Source organism: Symsagittifera roscoffensis, chromosome 9 (genome assembly GCF_963678635.1).
Source record: "Symsagittifera roscoffensis chromosome 9, txSymRosc1.1, whole genome shotgun sequence".
Taxonomy (NCBI): Eukaryota; Metazoa; Xenacoelomorpha; order Acoela; family Convolutidae; genus Symsagittifera; species Symsagittifera roscoffensis.
In genome coordinates this window covers 16,510,848-16,536,195 of record NC_087070.1, presented here as the reverse complement: position 1 = coordinate 16,536,195, position 25,348 = coordinate 16,510,848, and the positions used below count along the sequence as shown (strand labels likewise).

The following is a 25,348-nucleotide window of genomic DNA, read 5'->3' as shown; positions in this document are numbered from 1 at the left end:
AAATTTGAACCAGTTCACTGAAAGCATATTGCGGTATGAACAACTTTTACTTTTCATTTTTTTACGCAATATTGAGCTTTGCACTTAATTTTGTCGAACAAAAGTTCATCCCCACATCACATGTAGATAAAAGTGTTTCAATTATGTTTGCCCGTTTACGCTGACACGTTGTGTTGCAGTTAACAACGTCAACAGATGATCTCTCCTTCGCTCTCGCCAAAATTGAAGCATTTTTTTTACAAACAAACCATTTAATTATTTTTCATATAGAGTAAAGTAGCTGAAAATCGATGCTGCTAAACTAACTGAGATACTTGCTTCTCTTCAAAGCAGGGGGCAATCAATTTTACATGAAAAACAGAAATTGGGTCGCTACAAAAAGATAGCCAACAAACAGTTGGAAAAGAAAGAATGGACGCAAGTAAACAGAAAAAATACTGACTTGTTTTTTGAAAAAATCTACTTTCGAATTTCAAAGAAAAAAATAGATGCCCTTGAACTCTTTGAATTTCTTGAACGATTTATGACTAGCGCTTTTTTGACAAAGTAACTGGAAATTTTGAACGCAAAAAAAATTGTAGTTAATTCGATTTTCAAATATTTTTTACTTTTCGAATTTTTGTATTAAATTAATTCGATCATCCTGGTTGACCGACTATCCTTGTTTTTATAGGCCACCGAAATCGATCCTCTCCTCTCCTCGTCCCTCGTTTGGCGCCATTTTGAACACAAAAACATGTTCCATGCACTCAAATTCCCTGCACTCTTTCTCCATCCGAACTCAACTGAACAACTTGGAGGATAGATTCAATGCCGGTGCTTTTGCGGTGGAGCGTTCCGCTGAAGACAACCTAGCCTCGATGCGAGCTCATTTCAGCCCTAAATTGGGCTTCACGGAGGAGCATTTTACGGCTCTAATGCAGGGATTCAGAAGTATTCGAATGCAAGAATGTTACCAAACCGAATACGAACTCTTCTTCTCGAAGTGTACCAAGAGTGGAATCAACTGGACTCCATTTTCCAGAGGCACTACCAACTTCAAAAAAACCCTTAAATGAAACTTATAATGGCAACGCATAATACACGATTCAGCGACGTCACCAACAAAATTTTATTCAGCTATGCCCAGCTTGTACTTTTAAATGGTTCTTCAGGGTGGTTTTGTTAAAACCACCTACGCCACTATTAAACAAGTTATTTCTCAGTCATATTATATGAGTTAACCATTCGGAAGTATTTCTCAACAAGTTTTCTAATTGTGTATCGTTATTGTTTTTCAAAATTAACAAAATTTCAGATTGTAATAAAATATACATATTAGGTTATTAGAGATCCGCGGTTCACCGAATTGAACCGAAAAACTTCAAACTGAACAGATATTGAAAATCATTGTTATATACCTTTACTGGCTATAATCGATTGGTTGATTGAGGAATGCTTTCTAGAGTGTTGAAGTATGTATGTATGTTGGATGTGTGGTCTAGGCTAGTGAATCTTCAACTCAGGGATGCGCTTTGTGATGTCAGTTTCAACCTTCGCTAGTTGAAGGTTTAACGGCTTACCTCTGGTCATTTTGCAGCAATTTATGCTTTCGCGTCGTCTGCAATTCTTAGTAATGCTTAAGGCGTATGAAAGATTTTAAAATATAACCAACTGACAGGTGGAAAAGATTAATGAACTCAAGGAAACAAAAAAACTGATCTTTTTTTTTGAAAAAACTTCAACTTTCGAATTTCAAATGTAAAAAAATATATGGCCTTAACCCTCTTTGATTTTACAGATGAATTTTTAGTTTGACACTTTTTTGATGAAATTAACTCAATTTCAGAAAACTAGATTAATACGTTAAATTTTTTATTCTGCTGGGAAATCTTAAATCTAAATTCCACTTTCGAATCTAGAAGTCGTTCATGTTTTTTCGCGCCATTTCCTCGTTCGTATTTGGAGAAAGCAATTTCATACACCCTAATGCATTTATTAATGCATTTCAATGTAATGCACATCTGTAGTTATTAGAGCATTTTAGACTTTTCCTGAAAAAAAATACAAAAAAATCACCAAGACCTATATAAAAGTCTTCACTACGCTCTTACTCTTAAAGCTTTCGGGAATCCATTTTTCCAAATTTTATAATGTTTCCGAGAATTTTTCAGACAATTTAGGAAGATTCAAAAGAACTTGAATTAAAATGATTCAAAAATGTTAGACAACAAACAATTACATTCAAATTAGATAAAATCTCACATCACAAATAACACTCATCGTTCAATCTAAGGTGACAACCAACTTTACCACCTGAGAAAAACTCTAATATCGCAAAATATTAGTCATTATGATTGCCTCGAGACTATCATCAATATTTATCCACATCAACCAGTGTTGGTGGTATAGAAAAAATGTTCAACGAAAACAGAATTAATAATAGATCAATCAAACACTATTTCCTTTGGAAAAATTAAGCGTTCGGCCAACCAGTCTATGATATTGTTGTGAACGCAATTTTTCGTTTCTTCCCTGGCACTGGTTGGCTCGATTTCGACTCTTCTGCGGTTTTTTCAACCGAACACGATTGTTGTTCACTTTCTTCTTTTTTCGACTCTTTGCATGGCGGCAATTCCAATGTTCTAAACGACACTCTCCGCTTTTTGGAACCCTCGCTCGGCATTGGACTGTCCGGACTCGGAGTTTTCAAAATCGACTTCGGCGTCGTTGGCGCGGACGACAAATTGCTTCCGGGTGAAACCAAATTGATCTCGTTTGACTTGTCAATAAGAGGCCCCGATGATGGAACAACCTCAGGAATACTGTCGTCATCGATAAAAATTGGGTTGTTTGGGTCGCTTTGAGGGCGAGCATCTTCAGCTTTTTGGTTTTTTAGCGACTCGGCTAAAATACGACTTCCACGGGCAAACGCCGACGCTATTTGATTACTGCTTGTGTCAATATTCTTCGATTTATGAGTATTCTGTTTTTTAGAACTGGCATTTGTTTTTGATTTTGTAGGAACTAGCCTTTGCTTCATTTTCGGCGAAAATGAAACGTTCTTCGGACTAACAGCAGGTGAGTTTGTTTTCAACTCGGCCGGAGAAGCGGGCTTCAGAATAGTTTTCAAGGCCAATGGAGCCAGTTTTCCTTTTCCATTTCGAGACACAGGAGTCGAGGGCTGCGATGTATTAACTGATAATAAACCTTGTTTTTCATTTGTCGGCGTCTTGTCCAAATCAATAATTTGCTGTTGTTTATTATTCAAATGCGTTTCCATTTTACTAGGAGTGCTCGGACCATTTTCACTATGATTTGATGTTGCAATTTTAGCCTCAGCTACTAAAGGAAGATTTTTCGATTCTGGCTTCTGATTATCCAATCTTTCAATTTCGTCGTCTTCTTTCTTTTCAGAATTTTCTTCCTCCTTCAGAATTTCAGCTGAATTTGAAGTTAATAGATTTTCGTCATCCTGTGAGACTTTTGCGTCACAATTAACTATAGGAGTCGACTGAGGTGTTTGGACTGTTTGAAACGCGATTTCAGCCTCTGTCACTTTTTCACCTAACTCACTCTCTTCAAAAGTACATATCGTGGCATATCCATCACTCGAAGTAGCTACAAACATTGTTCCATCTTTACACCAAGAGCCTGAATTTAGTGAAGCATAGTGAATATTTTCCACTTTTGCGAACACTTCGAAGCGTTCTGTGTCGTAGAAAAGAACTGAGTTTTCAGTAATTACTGCAAACACCAGTCGATAGGATAAATTAAATAAATTAGGTCGCACATTCTCGGAATTTTCTGTTTCATTTCTGTACTTGAATTTGATTGGACAGAAAGAAACGCTAACGGACGGTCGTCTGCCACTAGGTAAATACAGCACCGGTTTCGATAAGTTATCTCTGCAATAAACATACGTGCAGAAAATACTCGACTCCGCGCTTATTGGGAAACTTCCTGAGGGCACGACGAAAAATTCGCCGTGGGGTGAAAAACAAATTCTGTGGAAAAATCCATCGCCTGTATCGCCAAAAAGCTTCACTGCTTTGTCGTCGAAAACAAACTTTGTGTTTCTATACGCACACCGTTTATTCGTAGCGTGGTACATACGTACTGATTTATCGTCTGCAAAAGTGGCGATAAACTTGCCCAGGGGGTCTATTGCCACGCCCTGCACGAGACCTGAAAAGATGAAAATTTATACCGATGATACAATAAATCAACTGAATAAAACTCATTTGCAATCGCTGCACTCGTTTTTCTTTTTACTTTCAAACAAAGAGACCGATAATACAATCTGAGTCTAGCTCAATTCCAATTTCAAGGTTCAAAAATAGGTCTTATGATAAATCACATATAAATAAATAAATAATTTTGAAAAAATTAGATTGACTATTATTGCAATTTTATAACCAAATTCACCTGTAAAAGCCTTTGAGATACTCGGCACGATTTTAGAAACAGACTTCACTGTTTTTTTCCTTGAGTGTTTCCCAACAAATATAAGAATGATACGTCATTTTATTCCTCTTGATTGTAGTACTTAAATAAAATTTACAAAACGTACCTTTGCTTTCGCGGAACGCATGCAGACACTGTCCAGTGGACACCTGCCACAGTCGTGCCGAGGTGTCTATGGACCCAGAGAGTAATAGGGTTCCATCACTGTTCCAGCATAGATCCTGCACTTCCTCAATGTGACCTGGAAAACAGCCAACAATGATGGAAAGTCTTCCACTTCAAATATCAAAGAAAACAAGAATAGCCGGTCGCTGTGCGAACATAGTCTTGAAAAAACAAAGAAGTTTTTTTTCAAATGAGTAGTTTTTTCTACGTGGTGTGAAAAAAGGATCTAGCGTAAGCCTATAGTTAAGGCCTAGTCGACAGTCTTCGTAAAATAAGCAAATTGGACAGAAGTTTTGGTAGAATGACTTGAAAAACAAAGTAATAAAAAAATAGGCAATTTTTTAAAAAAAACTTTGCAGCTAGAAAATGACAAGAAAAACGTAACAAAAGACGAGAAAAATTCAAAATTGATTTTCAAAATTGATTTTCCAAACTTTTTTGCAGCAAATTTTTGAATTAAAAAAATTATCAAAATGGCGCTAAAAAACTCCAGAAAAGAATTCTCAGAACTTTCTCAAAACTAAGTTTTCAGGGCTTAAATTAAGCATAATTAAGCTGTTGTATGCCTCCTAGCTCGCTTAATTTGCTCAAAAATGAAAAACAAATTACAAAATTACAAATTTCTTGTTACTGAATAATTTTTTATGTATTCGAATCACGACTGAAAGGGCTTCAATTTGATATTTCACTCAATTCATTCCAATGATTTTTTTGGTACCTAATTTTGCGTGGAAAAAAATAAACACAAGGTGAAGTTGCACTTAGCATACACAAGCAAAAATATGACCGATAACGCTACTGGGAAAAACTGAATGAGTAGAACTTAGAGTCTTCAAAATTTCTTAAGTGACGCACGCCAATTATGACGCATTAGCAGTACCATTCAATTTGAAAAAAAGAAGAAAGTTACAACTAAGATGCCTCAATATATGCCTCAGTCTACGGAGCAGTAATAACATGGTCAAATTAAATTTAAGGAAAATAATAAAAAATCTTTTTTATTTGAGTTTTTTTGTGAAAATCATCCCCCCACACGCCATTTTAAGTACAAAGTAATACATTTCGCTCTAGTAACAATCAACTATGGCAAATTAGCGTGCTTCAACCAATTTGGAACAATTTCTATGACGGATTAAATCTCCGCTTACGCGTTAATAGCGCGAAATATATCGCGCGTCAATTGTCCCAAATTGACCAAAATGGCAATGTTAAAACTCTTATAACTTTACGAAAAATGATCACAGATAAAATATCTTTGCAAATTTAAACTCAGGACAAAAATACTTTTGAATGATTTTTAAAAATCCTGTCAAAAATGGCTAGTTGAAAAGAAAGTTATCTGAAGAAAAAAACCACCCCGAGCATAAATATTCCGTTACTTTCAATACGAAAGTGGGAACAATAATAGTCTGTGTTAAAATCCTTAGCATTGGCTGTACTTAACAGCTGGTTATAGATCAAAATGATGACTTTCAAAATGAACACATTTTATCGCAACAAAATTTGCGTCGCAACAATAATTGCGACTTAAGTTGACAAAAAGAGCTAGTTCATACTACATCACAAGCATTGCTTGTGTAAATAAAAAACACATCTGAATACAAAACTCCTCCATATTTTCACTGGTCGGAACAAAACTCATGGCTTTTAAGATCTTTGAATTTCGAGAACAAGTGAAGATCTTGTTAACTATCCCCCCCCCCCCATTTCCATTTTGAGAAATTCAGCTTTGGCTGCCACATTTTCGATAGCTTAAAACAATTTTCAGAAAATATATTAATATAAAATTTTTATGTAGGTATTATATAAAATCTCACATCACAAATAACACTCATCGTTCAATCTAAGGTGACAACCAACTTTACCACCTGAGAAAAACTCTAATATCGCAAAATATTAGTCATTATGATTGCCTCGAGACTATCATCAATATTTATCCACATCAACCAGTGTTGGTGGTATAGAAAAAATGTTCAACGAAAACAGAATTAATAATAGATCAATCAAACACTATTTCCTTTGGAAAAATTAAGCGTTCGGCCAACCAGTCTATGATATTGTTGTGAACGCAATTTTTCGTTTCTTCCCTGGCACTGGTTGGCTCGATTTCGACTCTTCTGCGGTTTTTTCAACCGAACACGATTGTTGTTCACTTTCTTCTTTTTTCGACTCTTTGCATGGCGGCAATTCCAATGTTCTAAACGACACTCTCCGCTTTTTGGAACCCTCGCTCGGCATTGGACTGTCCGGACTCGGAGTTTTCAAAATCGACTTCGGCGTCGTTGGCGCGGACGACAAATTGCTTCCGGGTGAAACCAAATTGATCTCGTTTGACTTGTCAATAAGAGGCCCCGATGATGGAACAACCTCAGGAATACTGTCGTCATCGATAAAAATTGGGTTGTTTGGGTCGCTTTGAGGGCGAGCATCTTCAGCTTTTTGGTTTTTTAGCGACTCGGCTAAAATACGACTTCCACGGGCAAACGCCGACGCTATTTGATTACTGCTTGTGTCAATATTCTTCGATTTATGAGTATTCTGTTTTTTAGAACTGGCATTTGTTTTTGATTTTGTAGGAACTAGCCTTTGCTTCATTTTCGGCGAAAATGAAACGTTCTTCGGACTAACAGCAGGTGAGTTTGTTTTCAACTCGGCCGGAGAAGCGGGCTTCAGAATAGTTTTCAAGGCCAATGGAGCCAGTTTTCCTTTTCCATTTCGAGACACAGGAGTCGAGGGCTGCGATGTATTAACTGATAATAAACCTTGTTTTTCATTTGTCGGCGTCTTGTCCAAATCAATAATTTGCTGTTGTTTATTATTCAAATGCGTTTCCATTTTACTAGGAGTGCTCGGACCATTTTCACTATGATTTGATGTTGCAATTTTAGCCTCAGCTACTAAAGGAAGATTTTTCGATTCTGGCTTCTGATTATCCAATCTTTCAATTTCGTCGTCTTCTTTCTTTTCAGAATTTTCTTCCTCCTTCAGAATTTCAGCTGAATTTGAAGTTAATAGATTTTCGTCATCCTGTGAGACTTTTGCGTCACAATTAACTATAGGAGTCGACTGAGGTGTTTGGACTGTTTGAAACGCGATTTCAGCCTCTGTCACTTTTTCACCTAACTCACTCTCTTCAAAAGTACATATCGTGGCATATCCATCACTCGAAGTAGCTACAAACATTGTTCCATCTTTACACCAAGAGCCTGAATTTAGTGAAGCATAGTGAATATTTTCCACTTTTGCGAACACTTCGAAGCGTTCTGTGTCGTAGAAAAGAACTGAGTTTTCAGTAATTACTGCAAACACCAGTCGATAGGATAAATTAAATAAATTAGGTCGCACATTCTCGGAATTTTCTGTTTCATTTCTGTACTTGAATTTGATTGGACAGAAAGAAACGCTAACGGACGGTCGTCTGCCACTAGGTAAATACAGCACCGGTTTCGATAAGTTATCTCTGCAATAAACATACGTGCAGAAAATACTCGACTCCGCGCTTATTGGGAAACTTCCTGAGGGCACGACGAAAAATTCGCCGTGGGGTGAAAAACAAATTCTGTGGAAAAATCCATCGCCTGTATCGCCAAAAAGCTTCACTGCTTTGTCGTCGAAAACAAACTTTGTGTTTCTATACGCACACCGTTTATTCGTAGCGTGGTACATACGTACTGATTTATCGTCTGCAAAAGTGGCGATAAACTTGCCCAGGGGGTCTATTGCCACGCCCTGCACGAGACCTGAAAAGATGAAAATTTATACCGATGATACAATAAATCAACTGAATAAAACTCATTTGCAATCGCTGCACTCGTTTTTCTTTTTACTTTCAAACAAAGAGACCGATAATACAATCTGAGTCTAGCTCAATTCCAATTTCAAGGTTCAAAAATAGGTCTTATGATAAATCACATATAAATAAATAAATAATTTTGAAAAAATTAGATTGACTATTATTGCAATTTTATAACCAAATTCACCTGTAAAAGCCTTTGAGATACTCGGCACGATTTTAGAAACAGACTTCACTGTTTTTTTCCTTGAGTGTTTCCCAACAAATATAAGAATGATACGTCATTTTATTCCTCTTGATTGTAGTACTTAAATAAAATTTACAAAACGTACCTTTGCTTTCGCGGAACGCATGCAGACACTGTCCAGTGGACACCTGCCACAGTCGTGCCGAGGTGTCTATGGACCCAGAGAGTAATAGGGTTCCATCACTGTTCCAGCATAGATCCTGCACTTCCTCAATGTGACCTGGAAAACAGCCAACAATGATGGAAAGTCTTCCACTTCAAATATCAAAGAAAACAAGAATAGCCGGTCGCTGTGCGAACATAGTCTTGAAAAAACAAAGAAGTTTTTTTTCAAATGAGTAGTTTTTTCTACGTGGTGTGAAAAAAGGATCTAGCGTAAGCCTATAGTTAAGGCCTAGTCGACAGTCTTCGTAAAATAAGCAAATTGGACAGAAGTTTTGGTAGAATGACTTGAAAAACAAAGTAATAAAAAAATAGGCAATTTTTTAAAAAAAACTTTGCAGCTAGAAAATGACAAGAAAAACGTAACAAAAGACGAGAAAAATTCAAAATTGATTTTCAAAATTGATTTTCCAAACTTTTTTGCAGCAAATTTTTGAATTAAAAAAATTATCAAAATGGCGCTAAAAAACTCCAGAAAAGAATTCTCAGAACTTTCTCAAAACTAAGTTTTCAGGGCTTAAATTAAGCATAATTAAGCTGTTGTATGCCTCCTAGCTCGCTTAATTTGCTCAAAAATGAAAAACAAATTACAAAATTACAAATTTCTTGTTACTGAATAATTTTTTATGTATTCGAATCACGACTGAAAGGGCTTCAATTTGATATTTCACTCAATTCATTCCAATGATTTTTTTGGTACCTAATTTTGCGTGGAAAAAAATAAACACAAGGTGAAGTTGCACTTAGCATACACAAGCAAAAATATGACCGATAACGCTACTGGGAAAAACTGAATGAGTAGAACTTAGAGTCTTCAAAATTTCTTAAGTGACGCACGCCAATTATGACGCATTAGCAGTACCATTCAATTTGAAAAAAAGAAGAAAGTTACAACTAAGATGCCTCAATATATGCCTCAGTCTACGGAGCAGTAATAACATGGTCAAATTAAATTTAAGGAAAATAATAAAAAATCTTTTTTATTTGAGTTTTTTTGTGAAAATCATCCCCCCACACGCCATATTAAGTACAAAGTAATACATTTCGCTCTAGTAACAATCAACTATGGCAAATTAGCGTGCTTCAACCAATTTGGAACAATTTCTATGACGGATTAAATCTCCGCTTACGCGTTAATAGCGCGAAATATATCGCGCGTCAATTGTCCCAAATTGACCAAAATGGCAATGTTAAAACTCTTATAACTTTACGAAAAATGATCACAGATAAAATATCTTTGCAAATTTAAACTCAGGACAAAAATACTTTTGAATGATTTTTAAAAATCCTGTCAAAAATGGCTAGTTGAAAAGAAAGTTATCTGAAGAAAAAAACCACCCCGAGCATAAATATTCCGTTACTTTCAATACGAAAGTGGGAACAATAATAGTCTGTGTTAAAATCCTTAGCATTGGCTGTACTTAACAGCTGGTTATAGATCAAAATGATGACTTTCAAAATGAACACATTTTATCGCAACAAAATTTGCGTCGCAACAATAATTGCGACTTAAGTTGACAAAAAGAGCTAGTTCATACTACATCACAAGCATTGCTTGTGTAAATAAAAAACACATCTGAATACAAAACTCCTCCATATTTTCACTGGTCGGAACAAAACTCATGGCTTTTAAGATCTTTGAATTTCGAGAACAAGTGAAGATCTTGTTAACTATCCCCCCCCCCCATTTCCATTTTGAGAAATTCAGCTTTGGCTGCCACATTTTCGATAGCTTAAAACAATTTTCAGAAAATATATTAATATAAAATTTTTATGTAGGTATTATATAAACAGCGAGCAATACATATACGAACGCGCGAAAATAAAAACTCAATCCGTTTTTGACATTTTTGAAAGCGTGGGGGGATAGTTAACAAGGTCCCAAGGGGGGGGGGGGAATAGTTAACAAGATTCACAAGTAATTATTGACATTTTGTAGATAAAATTAACGAATTTGAAACACAGAGGCGAGGCTGCGCTTCGCAAACACTTGCGAAAACACGACCAAAAAGCAGCACTATCAAGCTAAAAAAGAAAAAGTAGAAAAAAGCCTCATATTAACAAAAACTCGGCTTAGTGTAGGATTCGAATCTGCGACCTACTGCAATCAAGGGATTTTGAGTCTCACGCACTATCCCCTCAGCCACTCAGTCTTTACAACCGAAAAATACTAGTCACGAATAAAGCAGCTTTCTATGCTAACAAATTGCCTATGTGATTCAGCACCAAATACAAAGACTCAATTCAAAGCACAGGCTATCAAAAAAATGTAAGCGTGCCGCTCCACCTTTATTGGAGTGCCTCACCAAAATTTGCGAATTAGGTTAAAAAGAAGGTTCGTACTAATACACTAGCTTCGCAAGTGTAAAAACTGGATCAATAATTATTTTTATTCCTGGGAAATGTTAGTACTAAATTCCACTTTCGAAACTAGAAGCCGATCGATCGCGTACTTCATGACCTCTACAATTTTGCTGTTCGATAGCTGTGTCTGCCGTCCTTTTACTTGCAGAAATTAAATTAACTGGTGATATGTTACAATAGGTGGTCATTTTGAGAACTATTTGAGAAGTGATGTATTAAATTTGACAATTCTTATGCATACTATAGTCGTTTCATTTTCAATCAATTGTACAGGGGACTAAAATAAATTTTGTGATGCAGCACACTGTCAGATGAAATGTTATTCGAAAATTCTATTTTTACACTTCTTTTGCCAAAAAAATTGGCTTTGAAATAATACAAACTGTTCAAAATATTAGAAATTTCGCTTCAGCTTTTTAACTTGAATCTGGCACCTATTGTAATATATCACCAATTAAATTACATAAATCAAAAGTCAAAACGCTAATGAAAAAAGTATGTTTGAGAAAAAAGCCGAAAAATATCATTGCGACCTATATAATTGTTTTGACTACGTTCATTGACACTTCATTACAACGAATACAACATCTCCGTTAACTAAGAGTTCAGTTCTAATTTATTGCACATATTTGTTTTTTCTTGTCAAAATAATTATCACCATTATTCAGCAAACTCTAAGCTATGGGGTGATTGGCATTTCTGCTTTTTTTTGCATGGGGTGATTACCATTTCTGCCTAGGTTCTTAATAATTTCATTTACGGTCTTAATATATTCATGTAAGTGTAAAAATGATCGCATTTCAATTAATTTTTCTTTAGAATGATCATACAAGCCACCATATAGCCATACCTCTCAAAGTCCTCGTAACCTTCCAATACTCTTTGTTCAAGTCTGTCTCCTCGTCGAGAAAAGAGGCCGCATATTTCTCCTTGTCGTCACATTTGGTCCACAGACACACCACTCCGTCGTCATCACAACTGGCCAACACTGGCTGGTTCTGAAGCAGCACTGGACAAAACTTGACACAGTTAGCCGACCGCTTGTGGTCTGACAAGATTGAGAGCACTTCGATCTTCAGCTTAAAAAAAAAAAATTTTCATACACAATAACGTCTGAGAAGGGGGACCGGAAGCATTTCTCAGGGTAATACTTCAATTATTGTAAATACAACATACATAATAAGCCTTTTCTAAGCCTGAAACCAATTCACTATTACATTACCACTTATATTGTTTTTAAACGCCATTACTTCGGAAATTCCGGAGGCAAAAACTAATCAAATCAACAATACAAACCAAAGAAATTCATGGTAACATAATTCAGAGCAGAAATACTTCAAAAAATCAAAAACACCCAAAATTCCTCAAAAAAGAACCATAAGTCTTGATTACCCAGATATCTTCAAAAACTCCCTCCAAAGTCAGAAAACCCCAAAGTCTTCAAAAAGGAGGAATCAAAAATCATCATATGAAGCGTGATATGAAGTCATCATATGAAGTCTATATGAAGCGGATGGTATCATACCTGTCCCTCGTAGCACCATATCTTCCACAGTTTGACGTCATTGTCTGCGCCTGCAGTTGCCAGTCGGAAATCACTGTCGTTGGACACTGTCTGGAAGTCACAGGCGTAGATGGGCTGGGTGCCGTGCCACGCTATCTCCGGCAGCTCAAACTTCATCACTTACTCTGAAAATCAAAAAAAAACATTACAAAGGCAAAGATGCACTTGACAAACACAAGCAAACAAAAAACAAGAAAAAGAAACAATTCAAGAACAGCAAAAATAGTCCTTGAAAGAATATCAAATCAAGGTCAAAATGCAGAAAACAGCTGAAAAAAGGCCGCTCTTACAACAACAATTTAAGCTCAACTGTGTAATGAGTTATTACTGTTAAATAAGATTGAAGAAAGTAAGGAGTTATTAGCCAGTTTTCATTTGTTTTCACTTGAAAACTGGCTAATAACTCCTTACTTTCTTCAAAGATTATCTAACTCTTTTTCGTTTTATTTTCATGGTGAAATATTTCCAAACGCATCCAGACAATTCGGCCAAAGACAATTCAGCCGATTTGAAATTCAGACAATTCAGCCAAAAGTATGCAGACAATTCAGCCAGAGGAATTTCAGCCAATAATAGTGACCGCCGCAGTCGCGCAACGTGTTGCGATCTTGCCAACAGAGGGTAGGACTAATCAACACCTAATAAAGAGTGGCCGCATATCGATTTGAGAACATATGATCTACGTTTAAGAATCCTGTTGACTAATACAATGAACATTGGTAGCCCCATATAAGGTAACTAAATTAAAGTCTAAATGGAAATTCAATACTTAGGCAACAATTGATGCAAGATCTTTGTTAAGAAAAAACGACCAAGTTACCCCCGTCAGGTTATTTTTTTACTTTCGAGGATTGTTTATTGACTATTACACTCTCATTGAAATCAAAATAGACTACAATGATGGTTGGCGCTTTTGTTTGTGAAAAACTATCACTAAAACTGAAAAAAAAGTATCCAAAAAGCTATCTTACAAGTTCCAATAAGTGAAGATTTATACATTAAAACATATGCAAATTTACAAGAGAAAAATATTAATTTGGCGGTGTGACTGAAATGAAGTTCAACATAAAAACCATAATTTTCGCAATAATCAATCATGGTTCAATTTGATTGGTATTTTGAAAGTAGTGGAAGCACCAAAAATAGTCTTTACCCTGAACAAGAATGACAATGTGCAAGTAATAGAAGTAAGAGCTTCTTCGAAATCGAAGAAGCAGCCAACTTGAACTCTACAAAGAGTCAATATATTCACACAACTTGTCAACTTCGTCCCAGTTTTTAACTCGGAATTCTGTTTCTGATTCTTCATTATAGGGCTGATCAAACACAATGTGTTTCCACGATGGAGCCATGCATCCTTTTATTTTGGGTTTATCGTCTATCAGAACTGCTCCTGCAAAGGCCATAGATTACAATAGTTGCACCACCTCGAAAAAATTTCGCCACAGTACATAATTGAAACCTTGGCTAGCAAACCAAGTGCAGTGCTTGAACTTTTGCTTTTATCGATACTGTATTTTCACTTTCCTTACACAACTAAAGACATAACTAGGGTGTATCTCATTAATTAGATCATTTGCATTTACCGGACAGCTCCTGGGTAAAGAAAAAATTGCCCCTTTTTGCTTTCAAAAACTTGCCCCTTTTTGCTATCAAAAACTTGCCCCTTTTTTGCCCGTGTTCTATTTCAATGATAGTTTTCATCAATCTTCTCCACGGTTACAATATTGTATATCCTATTAATCTATAACCTATTAATCTTGCCTGATACTACAGTTTTATCTCTGGTAAGAATGATCTGTTTGGTGAACTCGAATCCCAAGTGCTCCTCAACCCACTCGTACTTTTCTCTCACACAGTCGTGGAACAGCGTCATAGGTGCTGAGCAGATGAACAGTGTATATCTACCATTCAATTTCTCCAGGGCTGAAAAAAACCAGACCCAATGTCAAAGCTCACTGCATGTTTTTTTGTTATTTTCTAAGCATTAGAACAAACGCTTGTTATTATCATAACAAGTAACGGTTAAATTCACCATTCAAAAACCAAAAAGATGTTACCAATCGAAGACATAAATTCCTGCGCCGCAAGCAAGCTACTCCAAAAATGAGCCGAAATGCTGTTTTTTGTCATTTTTGCAACAATGTTTTGATCAAAATCGCTCTCTTGAGGTAAGTATGCATTCTGGTCATAAGATCCTTTAGAAAAATTAAGAGTTGGCAAAACAAGCATAGCCAACATACAAATGGAAAAGAGCCACTGAAGGCAGGCAAACAGAAAAAAAATTCAAAGGGTTTTATGGGCATCAATTTTTTTCTTTGAATTTTGGCACTTTTTGATAAAATTGATCTGATGTGAGAAATCTGGATAAATAGGTAAATTTTTTATTTCGCTTCAAAATCTGAAAATTAAATTCCACTTTCGAAACTAGAAGTCGGTCACGTTTTTGGTGACCTTTAGACTTTCGCTGTTCGGTAGTGGAGTTTGCCTGACATAATTATGACGTTGATTATTGAGAACCATACAAGACCATATTGAAACTCATAGGAGGGATACAAGAGATGATTTGACCTGTGCATGCAAAAACCAGGACACCTCCCCCCGGCCCAAGTAATATCGGTTCCCGGAAGTGCAAATAGTCATATTGGAACTCGGTAAACAGCGGTTGGAATGGGACCAAAGTTTAATAGGTGATAGACCTAGCTGAGGAAAGCTTAAGCTTAAAACACATGACCCCCTAGACCCCTACTTCCTGTGTTACGTCCCAAGAAGTCGTTGACTAAACACCCCAAAATCTCGAACCCACTGAACGCAGGGAGGCAAAACTTTGGGTTATGATAGGTTGTCAATGGACATGTATTACAATTTTAGCTTAAGTCAGCGGTTGAACCGGAAGTTATCATCACTTGAGAAAAACACCGGAAATAGGCAATTTACCCAAAAGAATGAGCGAGCGCATTTTGAAATTATAGCAGCAATAGACACCAGACACGAACCACGAAAAAACCCGAAGACACGAACCTCCGGCGACTCCTTCAAATGTTAATTTGAACCCCCATGAGATTCTGAAGTTGAATAGGAAAGATTGACCCCGGGTGACCCCAGAATGACCTTTGGACAATGAGGACCAAAATTCATAGAAAACCTTGATTAACACCGGAATGTTGCCAGTTTCCCAGTCTCAACCCTTTGAGATAAGAGTCGGCCACCCTACGTATAATAGGGGGTAAATTTGGGCTATGGAAAAGGAATAAAAAAAATGAAAGGAAAAACCTGCGAAATCATTGAGTTGAAGTGTTTGATTGAGAAGAAGTGGACATGGCAAATATTGAATTGAGCTTGGCTACGATCGCTGAGCTATTAATAGAAAATCAACTAGACTTATTCAACTAGAACTGATAGAAAACCAACAAAAAGTAGTCCCAGAAAAAACTGGCAGTAAAAGGAGCGCGGCATACGAAGTAAGTATCTTAAATAAAATGATTGGAAGGGAAGTTCACTGGGCTCCCACGAGGTGACTGTTTGGCTTGACTTGGCCCCTAATAGACAAATTACTTCGCCCTGTTAGCTTGAAGGTCGGGATTGGAATAGGGTGTAGATGGAGTTTTTTAATGCTCGAAATGAATTAGCTAACCATGAAAAAGTTCTACCTCTCCCCGCCCCTTTTTTGCCCGTGTTCTATTTCAATGATAGTTTTCATCAATCTTCTCCACGGTTACAATATTGTATATCCTATTAATCTATAACCTATTAATCTTGCCTGATACTACAGTTTTATCTCTGGTAAGAATGATCTGTTTGGTGAACTCGAATCCCAAGTGCTCCTCAACCCACTCGTACTTTTCTCTCACACAGTCGTGGAACAGCGTCATAGGTGCTGAGCAGATGAACAGTGTATATCTACCATTCAATTTCTCCAGGGCTGAAAAAAACCAGACCCAATGTCAAAGCTCACTGCATGTTTTTTTGTTATTTTCTAAGCATTAGAACAAACGCTTGTTATTATCATAACAAGTAACGGTTAAATTCACCATTCAAAAACCAAAAAGATGTTACCAATCGAAGACATAAATTCCTGCGCCGCAAGCAAGCTACTCCAAAAATGAGCCGAAATGCTGTTTTTTGTCATTTTTGCAACAATGTTTTGATCAAAATCGCTCTCTTGAGGTAAGTATGCATTCTGGTCATAAGATCCTTTAGAAAAATTAAGAGTTGGCAAAACAAGCATAGCCAACATACAAATGGAAAAGAGCCACTGAAGGCAGGCAAACAGAAAAAAAATTCAAAGGGTTTTATGGGCATCAATTTTTTTCTTTGAATTTTGGCACTTTTTGATAAAATTGATCTGATGTGAGAAATCTGGATAAATAGGTAAATTTTTTATTTCGCTTCAAAATCTGAAAATTAAATTCCACTTTCGAAACTAGAAGTCGGTCACGTTTTTGGTGACCTTTAGACTTTCGCTGTTCGGTAGTGGAGTTTGCCTGACATAATTATGACGTTGATTATTGAGAACCATACAAGACCATATTGAAACTCATAGGAGGGATACAAGAGATGATTTGACCTGTGCATGCAAAAACCAGGACACCTCCCCCCGGCCCAAGTAATATCGGTTCCCGGAAGTGCAAATAGTCATATTGGAACTCGGTAAACAGCGGTTGGAATGGGACCAAAGTTTAATAGGTGATAGACCTAGCTGAGGAAAGCTTAAGCTTAAAACACATGACCCCCTAGACCCCTACTTCCTGTGTTACGTCCCAAGAAGTCGTTGACTAAACACCCCAAAATCTCGAACCCACTGAACGCAGGGAGGCAAAACTTTGGGTTATGATAGGTTGTCAATGGACATGTATTACAATTTTAGCTTAAGTCAGCGGTTGAACCGGAAGTTATCATCACTTGAGAAAAACGCCGGAAATAGGCAATTTACCCAAAAGAATGAGCGAGCGCATTTTGAAATTATAGCAGCAATAGACACCAGACACGAACCACGAAAAAACCCGAAGACACGAACCTCCGGCGACTCCTTCAAATGTTAATTTGAACCCCCATGAGATTCTGAAGTTGAATAGGAAAGATTGACCCCGGGTGACCCCAGAATGACCTTTGGACAATGAGGACCAAAATTCATAGAAAACCTTGATTAACACCGGAATGTTGCCAGTTTCCCAGTCTCAACCCTTTGAGATAAGAGTCGGCCACCCTACGTATAATAGGGGGTAAATTTGGGCTATGGAAAAGGAATAAAAAAAATGAAAGGAAAAACCTGCGAAATCATTGAGTTGAAGTGTTTGATCGAGAAGAAGTGGACATGGCAAATATTGAATTGAGCTTGGCTACGATCGCTGAGCTATTAATAGAAAATCAACTAGACTTATTCAACTAGAACTGATAGAAAACCAACAAAAAAGTAGTCCCAGAAAAAACTGGCAGTAAAAGGAGCGCGGCATACGAAGTAAGTATCTTAAAGAAAATGATTGGAAGGGAAGTTCACTGGGCTCCCACGAGGTGACTGTTTGGCTTGACTTGGCCCCTAATAGACAAATTACTTCGCCCTGTTAGCTTGAAGGTCGGGATTGGAATAGGGTGTAGATGGAGTTTTTTAATGCTCGAAATGAATTAGCTAACCATGAAAAAGTTCTACCTCTCCCCGCGGGAGGACGAACACATTAACGGATTGTTAAAAACAGAACGTGTGAGGCGCACTGAATAAACAAAAAATGTTCTGGAGGTTGAGGTGAGCTTGTGGGCTAGAGTTCACGGAGGTCAGGAATTCGTTGATTAGGATCGCATGGCATTTGATTGGTTGTTCGAAATGTGACACCTACTGCATACCGGGTATCTATTAAGCGTGACATAATTGATAACAGAAACTAAACTTGGCCCTTGGAAGTGTTGAGAGGAGGAGGGATGTATTCAAAAAACAGGTGCGGAGGAGTGAATTAAACGGATGCCAGGATTGGCAGGAAATGGCGTGACTTTAACCGAAACTAAGTGTAAATAAAGATAAGGCACTGGTGGTATTGGAGAGCCTCCAAGTGTCAGAACAATTATTGCGGAGACAGTATATAGTTGGCTCTCGCAGTCAGAGAACATTGTTGCGAAATTAAAGAGATTAGTCAAAGTACCTCAAAGGATTAGTGATCCGTAGAGACAATATTAACTTGAGCAGGTCTCACTGAGTAGATGTGGAAAATAATTGAGCGTATTCGGGTAGTTAGGCCTCTCTAGAGAGGAAGAATTGTTTAGTTGAATAACACTAGTCGATAAATCGCGGACCCTTTCCATTTGATTAGATTATATGTTAGCCACTCATTCAGAGCCATCTGTATGTGGACAATATTAATACGATTTCAATTACACTTGGAAATTCTAGCGATCGTGAATACGAGCGATACATCCTTAAGAGCAGTAAAAAGGGGGCAAGCGACATAATACCGAGAAAAATTGCCACCAACTTAACCCTTTCGGGATTGTAGATAGCACTGAATCTCTGAGTGGAGTACCCAAGGGAATACTTTGCGGCGCCGTTAACACACACACACACACACACACACGCACACACACACACACACACACACACAAAGAGAGAGAGAGAGAGAGAGAGAGAGAGAGAGAGGGAGAGAGAGAGAGAACGAACCTAGAGAAGCAATCCTCGAATTCTACAATTGCATAAAAAAGACAGTATAGGCTATACTTAAATTCGAATACATTAGTGGCCGGAACAATAAATAACAGTCTATATATTACTTTTTAAAACTCTGAGTCCAATTGAACCATATATTGAAGCGCTTCTTTGGAGTCAGTTATCAGTTACAACTAATAGCGTTTAATTCTTACTTTACTCATTTTCAGCAGAAGATCGTGACAATTTTAACAGGTGTCATTAAATTTAATTTGAAGGTTATTTGATCCAAAAACGACATCGAGGGGGAAATTGATATCGAGAGGCCACCGGTTCAAAGCTGTCCTTTGAAAAATCGTGACTATTGAAAGGAATACCTGTAATTCAAAGGCATACTTTTTTAGATCTGATAATTTTCCGATTTTACATTCTCAAGTCACTGTACTTAACAATATCGCCGACATGAACATATCCACAAATGCAGTATTTTCACATACTTTTATTGTAGAAAGCTGCATTTTAAAAACTTCTCCAGAATATTGTCTTTCATTTTTTTTTCGAGATGACAGTGCGAAATAACCAAGTAACATTTTAAAAAATAAACGTTTGCTATTCGATAATCTATTACAGAAAAATTAAAGAGGGATAGATTTTTAAACACATCTCCATTCAAAAACCATACAATTCGATAAATTTAGCCAAATTCTAACCTTCCTTTGCGCCCTTCATGATAGGCATATCTCTGAAAAATCGAGGAGTAACTGCAATTCTTTGAAACTCCTCCCGATGCTCAGGGTAGAGTTCCGAGTACTGCACGTCTGAATAGAAGACCTTCCTCTCTTCACGAGGTATGAGATCCATGCCTGGAACCCAAGATAATTATAAACCATTCATCCACCAGGTACTGCCAGCTAATCAGATAAAGCTGTTTATGATTCACCCAGAAGCAAAAATACTCTCAACAACAACATGCAGGATCCCAAAAGGGGATCTATGTGTTGCGTGCTTAGACGACCTAACCCGCACCCCCTCAGGCATTCAGTCTCTGACCACCCAAAGGGGGTCTTTGATTTTAGCTTCCGACTTCAGTTTTCGGTCGACCAAACCCTGAAATTGATCCAAAGGAGCCGTCGCCGCTAAAATCCTGTCGCCGCCAACATCCTGTCGCCGCCAACATCCTGTCGCCGCCAACATCCTGTCGCCGCCAACATCCTGTCGCCGCCAACGTCCTCAAAAATTGAGGGGGACCGGAGCACCAAAAGTAAGTTTGGTTGGTCTAATATTAGATCGAATAAATGTTTTGAAAATCAGCTGCTCCCATCTCCACAGAAATCCTTGATCAGCGACTGCAGTTTTGCCCAACAACACGGAGCATATAAACGATGTTTATTGCTCCAAAAATAGCTCTAACCATTTAAAATTTGTTTTTGAGCAAAAATTTGATTTCATTAAGTAAAAATGACATTTTTGGCTGTCGAGTAAAAATGTATTCTCTTATACATATTTTTGGAGATGGAGATTTTACACTTATAGAACTTTATCGGGTTGGGTATAAAGCGCCTTTTGATATAACTTTCTTATAATCCCAATAAATTAGTTTCTAAGTTATGTTTAGTACAAAAAACGTGAGATGTCATCAAAAGGCAATAGACTGGGATTAGACTGTCAATTTACCGCCTCTAAACAGCGTAATCCTAATATCTGATCTGTCAGGATTACTGAGCAAAAAAACATAAGCTGTGTTCTCTTCTTCTACCTGTAACTGTGCGCAAAGTTCTCAAACTTTTTTTAAAAATCCATACAACAATTCTTCCAGTTCAACTGTAATTTTGCAATCGAATAAATGAATGCTGCTTGTTCAAAACTTCAACAAAAAATTTTATCAAATCATAAACATGCAATTCTTTCCATGTGTAGATATTGTCTTAATTTTTTTGAAAATCGCAAAGTATCCGTCCTCTTTCTGGAGAAAAGTGACCTTAGCATCCCATTTTGAGGGTACTCAACTTTTCCTCAGCCTTTTTATTGGCAAGCCCAAAGATCAAAACACTTAAGTGTATAACTGGTTCAATGCTTAAGTGTTTTCCAACTTCCACGAAAAAATCTAAGTATTAATTTGGTTGTTTCTACTTCACTTTTTACAATTGCGCCACAGAGATCTTTCGTTTGGGAAATTAGTGCTTTTGAATTACTTTTTGATATTGTATTTTGTTCTAAAAACATTGTTTGATATTTTGAAATTCTTTCTATCAGTGTTTTCTGACTGAAGAATATCTGTCTATCTGCACAAATCTGTTCGCCTTCGTTTTCCAGGTACAATGTTGAAAGACCACTTTTGACAAAATTGTACCTTATAACTTAATCTTTCAGTTCCTCCTTTCCACTTTTTAATTTCGCTGTTTCAATCGTACTACTCCGTTAAGGGAGTTCGAGTGAAATTCAAAAAATTTCCAACGATTCATCAAGTAAAACTTGCGGTGATCGAGATCTGATTCAAAGTAAGCCTCTGTATATTAAAATTTTATATCTAATTGAATTTTGTTTTCGTCAGAATGCTTGAAATTTCTTAACATATGGGATTTTTTTCCTTTTACTTTCATTGAAACTCAATTATTTTGTTTAGAACGAAACAATGATGGTCTGATAGGGCAGTAATTTTTGTTTCACACAACCCATCAAAAACCGTGAAGTACAAATCAATCCAGGTATTTGTCCATGTGGTATGGATTTTGGCTAAATTTGTTAACTTCAAATCTACCTTGTCCGAATAGTGTGCTCACAAATTTTCCATTAAAATGGTTGTTTCTGAAAAATTGATGTTCAAATTATCGCATAATAAAGGCTTACATCTGATTTTGAGCAAATAGCTTTATCATATGCTCCTGCAAAAATATTGTGTCTCTTCAATACCAAAATTAGGCAACCGGTGAACGGTTGAAATTGAAGGTTAACTATCAAATATTTCTAATTACATGGTCAATATTTGGACGTTGAGATGGTTTGTTTGAGTTAAAATTCAGTAATTTATGGAATTTTCGACGTATATTCCTACTCCGTCACCAGGAAGTTTTTTCTTTGCAATAACCAGTTCATGGTAGTTTGCAATAGAAAAACTTCACATTTGTTTCTTTCTCACACCATATCTCAGTTGGTGCAATAGCTATAGGCTAACTTTTAAAAAAAAGCTTCCAATTCTTGAAAGTTACTGTTTAGTGATCTTAGGTCTTGCGAAACGATTGAGTTAACCTTAGTTTCTAGCTTGTCTAAGAAAACCCACAACGAACGTTCCGCTGTGCTTCGTGTAAGTTTTTTGCGATGATTCGCTACGCTTTCCTTTTGCAACTTTTTTGTGTATAACTTGTATGCAATTGATCGACTTTTTTTTCATTTAAAAGTAAACATGCTCATGAATTTATTGGATTAAATTTGGGTTACGCACAGCAGAAATCGCAGTTCAACGTAATTCTTGATGAACTAAAGAAAAACAAAACGATGCATTATTAGGGTAAAATTTTTATTTCATTCGCAAAATAAATTGCATCAGAATAATTCTAATTAATATCAAAGCAACTTTTGTTCTCATCACTTTTGTTTAATCTCACCCCAATTTGAAAAAAAAACTCCTTTGAAGTTTCAAATTATTCTCGTTATGTCTGGATACGGTAAGCACAGGCGAATCAGATCTTCGCACCACTTGCGAAGCAAAAATTAAAAGTCAAAAAATCAGATTACAAAATTTGTGGAGAAATTACGTAAGCAAGAAAATCGGCGTACCTCCGACTTACTTTTAAAACTTGCCCGCTATTCAACGAAGTATTCCAAAGACACGCAATCAAAGCATTGGTTAGCTGCATTAATGAAAGAGCCAAAAACCACTAACTCTGATATACTTTTAAATTGAGTAAATGAAAGACATAAATACCGAACAATGTTACTCAATTTTTCAGAAGCCTAGACACATCAGATTAGAAACACAACAAATGTGATCTGAACAATATTCTGAACATAACTTTTGAAAATAGTCTGAATATTCTGAACAGAAAAGTGAAAACCAAAAAAAAACGATAAAAACAGCTGAATGAACAAACAAAAACATAAAAATTTGAAACCAAAGTTATTGAGCAAACTGAAAACAAATAAAATTTCGAACATTTCAAATTTTTTTTGAAGTTTTACTTTTATTACGATAGTCTGGGAAAGTGACTTAGATTTACCCAAAAAATTTTGTAAGACTTCAACCATTCTTATAAAAACCAACAAAAAGTAATCATTCGGAAAATTAGCAGACACTCAAGTTCCGAAAAACTACCGAATTTTTTGACACAAAAAATAATTTTAAATGAACCCATGACAGGTACACAAGGTACATACACAAGGTATATACCTAACATGAACATACTGCAATTACGTCTGCAGTAAAACACGTGCGAATTCTGTGGACAGAGTTGTATACGGAAAAAAGCCTATGGTCGCAAGGGTAATCAGCACTATAGAATAAAAAAAATAGATAACATGAAAAACTTGTTAGAACTTAAACACAGCCCTCGCTATCTTCGACGAAGTTAAGAAAATCGTTCAAAAATTGCAAATCGATAATTTAAATTTGTGTGGGAGCTCACAAAAACAATCGTTCTTCTCTTTCAAATCGGGATGAAAGAATACCTGGAAACAATGCTGATACAGCTCTTTCGTAACCCAGTTCGTAATCGACTATGACTCCATCCATATCAACGAGGACTATTTTCGACTTGTCACTTCTGCTGCCACCTTTCATTAGTGATGCCATAAACAAGATCTAAAAAGGTAACTGTGACATCACTGCATGATGTCATGCATTCTTATGCTATAATAAATTACATAATTAACCTTGTTAATGAGATGAAGTTTATACATTTATATTTTTTTAACTATGTAAATATTGATGGTAATTGATACCAATCATTAGAGAGAGATTTAGACCGAGCTACTAATCAATTGGGTAGACTTGAACAGAATTAAATTTTATATCATGCTCTATCTTGCGCTGATCGACTAGTGATATTCCAGAAGTTAAGAACCGAATCCTGCGTCCTTAAAAGCAAGATAAGTCTTAACCGCTCGAGACATATAAATTATAAATAAAAAACAATAACACTTGATAGCCAGTAGCGCTAATTACTATTCGAACAGCTCGTAATAATTAAAATAAACGACGATATAGCTGTCCACAGCCATCCGAAGGGACACTATATTACATGGTGACTGTCGCGGAAGATTCTACTTCTGGATTCACCAAAAGTCATCGGCAATTGAAGACTACAACACACGAGCAGACGGTGACAACCGCATTTTGCTGAAGCAGAACAGGGCAACAACAACCGTTTCACCCAGCAACGCGTAGATGTGGGTAGCAGAGCAACATTCGGCGATCAACTGAGACAGACAGGGAGGAAAAGAAGACAATCACGACTTCTCAACATCTCTGAGCTGACAGTTTCTTCAATCTACAGAAAGATGTGGATTGTGACCTACAACATCTCTACTTTATCTTCCAGTCAGAAGGCAGGGCAGCTGAGCTACTGAGAAGGCAGACAAAGAAAGCAGATCTACAGGTTTTTCAACAATCAACAAAAACAGTTAGTTAAAACAAACTCAAAACTTAAACCTGCAGTAAATTGATATAGTTGTCATTAAATTTCCTCACCATAGAAGTGAAGTAGCGGAACCTTTAGCACAACCATATAATTGCAGCAATAAAACCTGATCAGTGATACCGCTGGCCCTTTTTTTTAAACGCTCATTTAAATTGCAAACTCTCGAGTGTTTCCCCTAAATTGAATAAGTGCTGTGTCTTATCATCAACTGTATCATCTTGATATTCATTCAACTGTAAGACGATGGCACACGCGCAAGTTTCGGTCGAACCCTACGGAGGAGCGGAAAAAGGAGACTTTTCAGAATTCGAGCAACTTTTTCAAGTCTACATCGGAGTAGCAGCGA

At 36.8% G+C, this 25,348-nt stretch overlaps 3 protein-coding genes and 1 long non-coding RNA gene across 4 annotated transcripts in view; all 4 read right to left on the bottom strand.

The window, feature by feature from the left end:
* Nucleotides 1-2,167: 2,167 nt before the first annotated feature.
* Nucleotides 2,168-5,482, bottom strand: LOC134854728 (uncharacterized). The gene is made up of 3 exons (XM_063871084.1): nucleotides 5,467-5,482; nucleotides 4,553-4,687; nucleotides 2,168-4,167 (listed from the first exon to the last, which is right to left on the bottom strand). Exons 1-3 carry the CDS (start codon nucleotides 5,480-5,482, stop codon nucleotides 2,477-2,479), a joined length of 1,842 nt encoding a protein of 613 aa, XP_063727154.1. The 3' UTR covers nucleotides 2,168-2,476.
* A 934-nt stretch (nucleotides 5,483-6,416) lies between these two features.
* Nucleotides 6,417-25,348, bottom strand: part of LOC134854908 (protein arginine N-methyltransferase 5-like) — a 568,964-nt gene continuing 550,032 nt past the window's right edge. Inside the window, exons 2-5 of the mRNA XM_063871302.1 lie at nucleotides 12,703-12,868; nucleotides 12,028-12,256; nucleotides 8,737-8,871; nucleotides 6,417-8,351 (exon numbers count right to left, since the gene is read on the bottom strand). Of these exons, the coding sequence (XP_063727372.1) occupies nucleotides 6,661-8,351; nucleotides 8,737-8,871; nucleotides 12,028-12,256; nucleotides 12,703-12,858 (2,211 nt within the window). The 5' untranslated portion in view covers nucleotides 12,859-12,868 and the 3' untranslated portion in view covers nucleotides 6,417-6,660. The remainder of the gene's footprint in view (nucleotides 8,352-8,736; nucleotides 8,872-12,027; nucleotides 12,257-12,702; nucleotides 12,869-25,348) is intronic.
* Nucleotides 13,693-14,965, bottom strand: LOC134854308 (uncharacterized). Its single transcript, XR_010164403.1, has 2 exons — nucleotides 14,506-14,965; nucleotides 13,693-14,134 (listed from the first exon to the last, which is right to left on the bottom strand). It is a non-coding gene; the product is annotated as an uncharacterized LOC134854308 (long non-coding RNA).
* LOC134854307 (5'(3')-deoxyribonucleotidase, cytosolic type-like) lies at nucleotides 16,465-24,162 on the bottom strand. The gene is made up of 3 exons (XM_063870508.1): nucleotides 24,032-24,162; nucleotides 20,080-20,232; nucleotides 16,465-16,663 (listed from the first exon to the last, which is right to left on the bottom strand). Exons 1-3 carry the CDS (start codon nucleotides 24,153-24,155, stop codon nucleotides 16,482-16,484), a joined length of 459 nt encoding a protein of 152 aa, XP_063726578.1. The 5' UTR covers nucleotides 24,156-24,162; the 3' UTR covers nucleotides 16,465-16,481.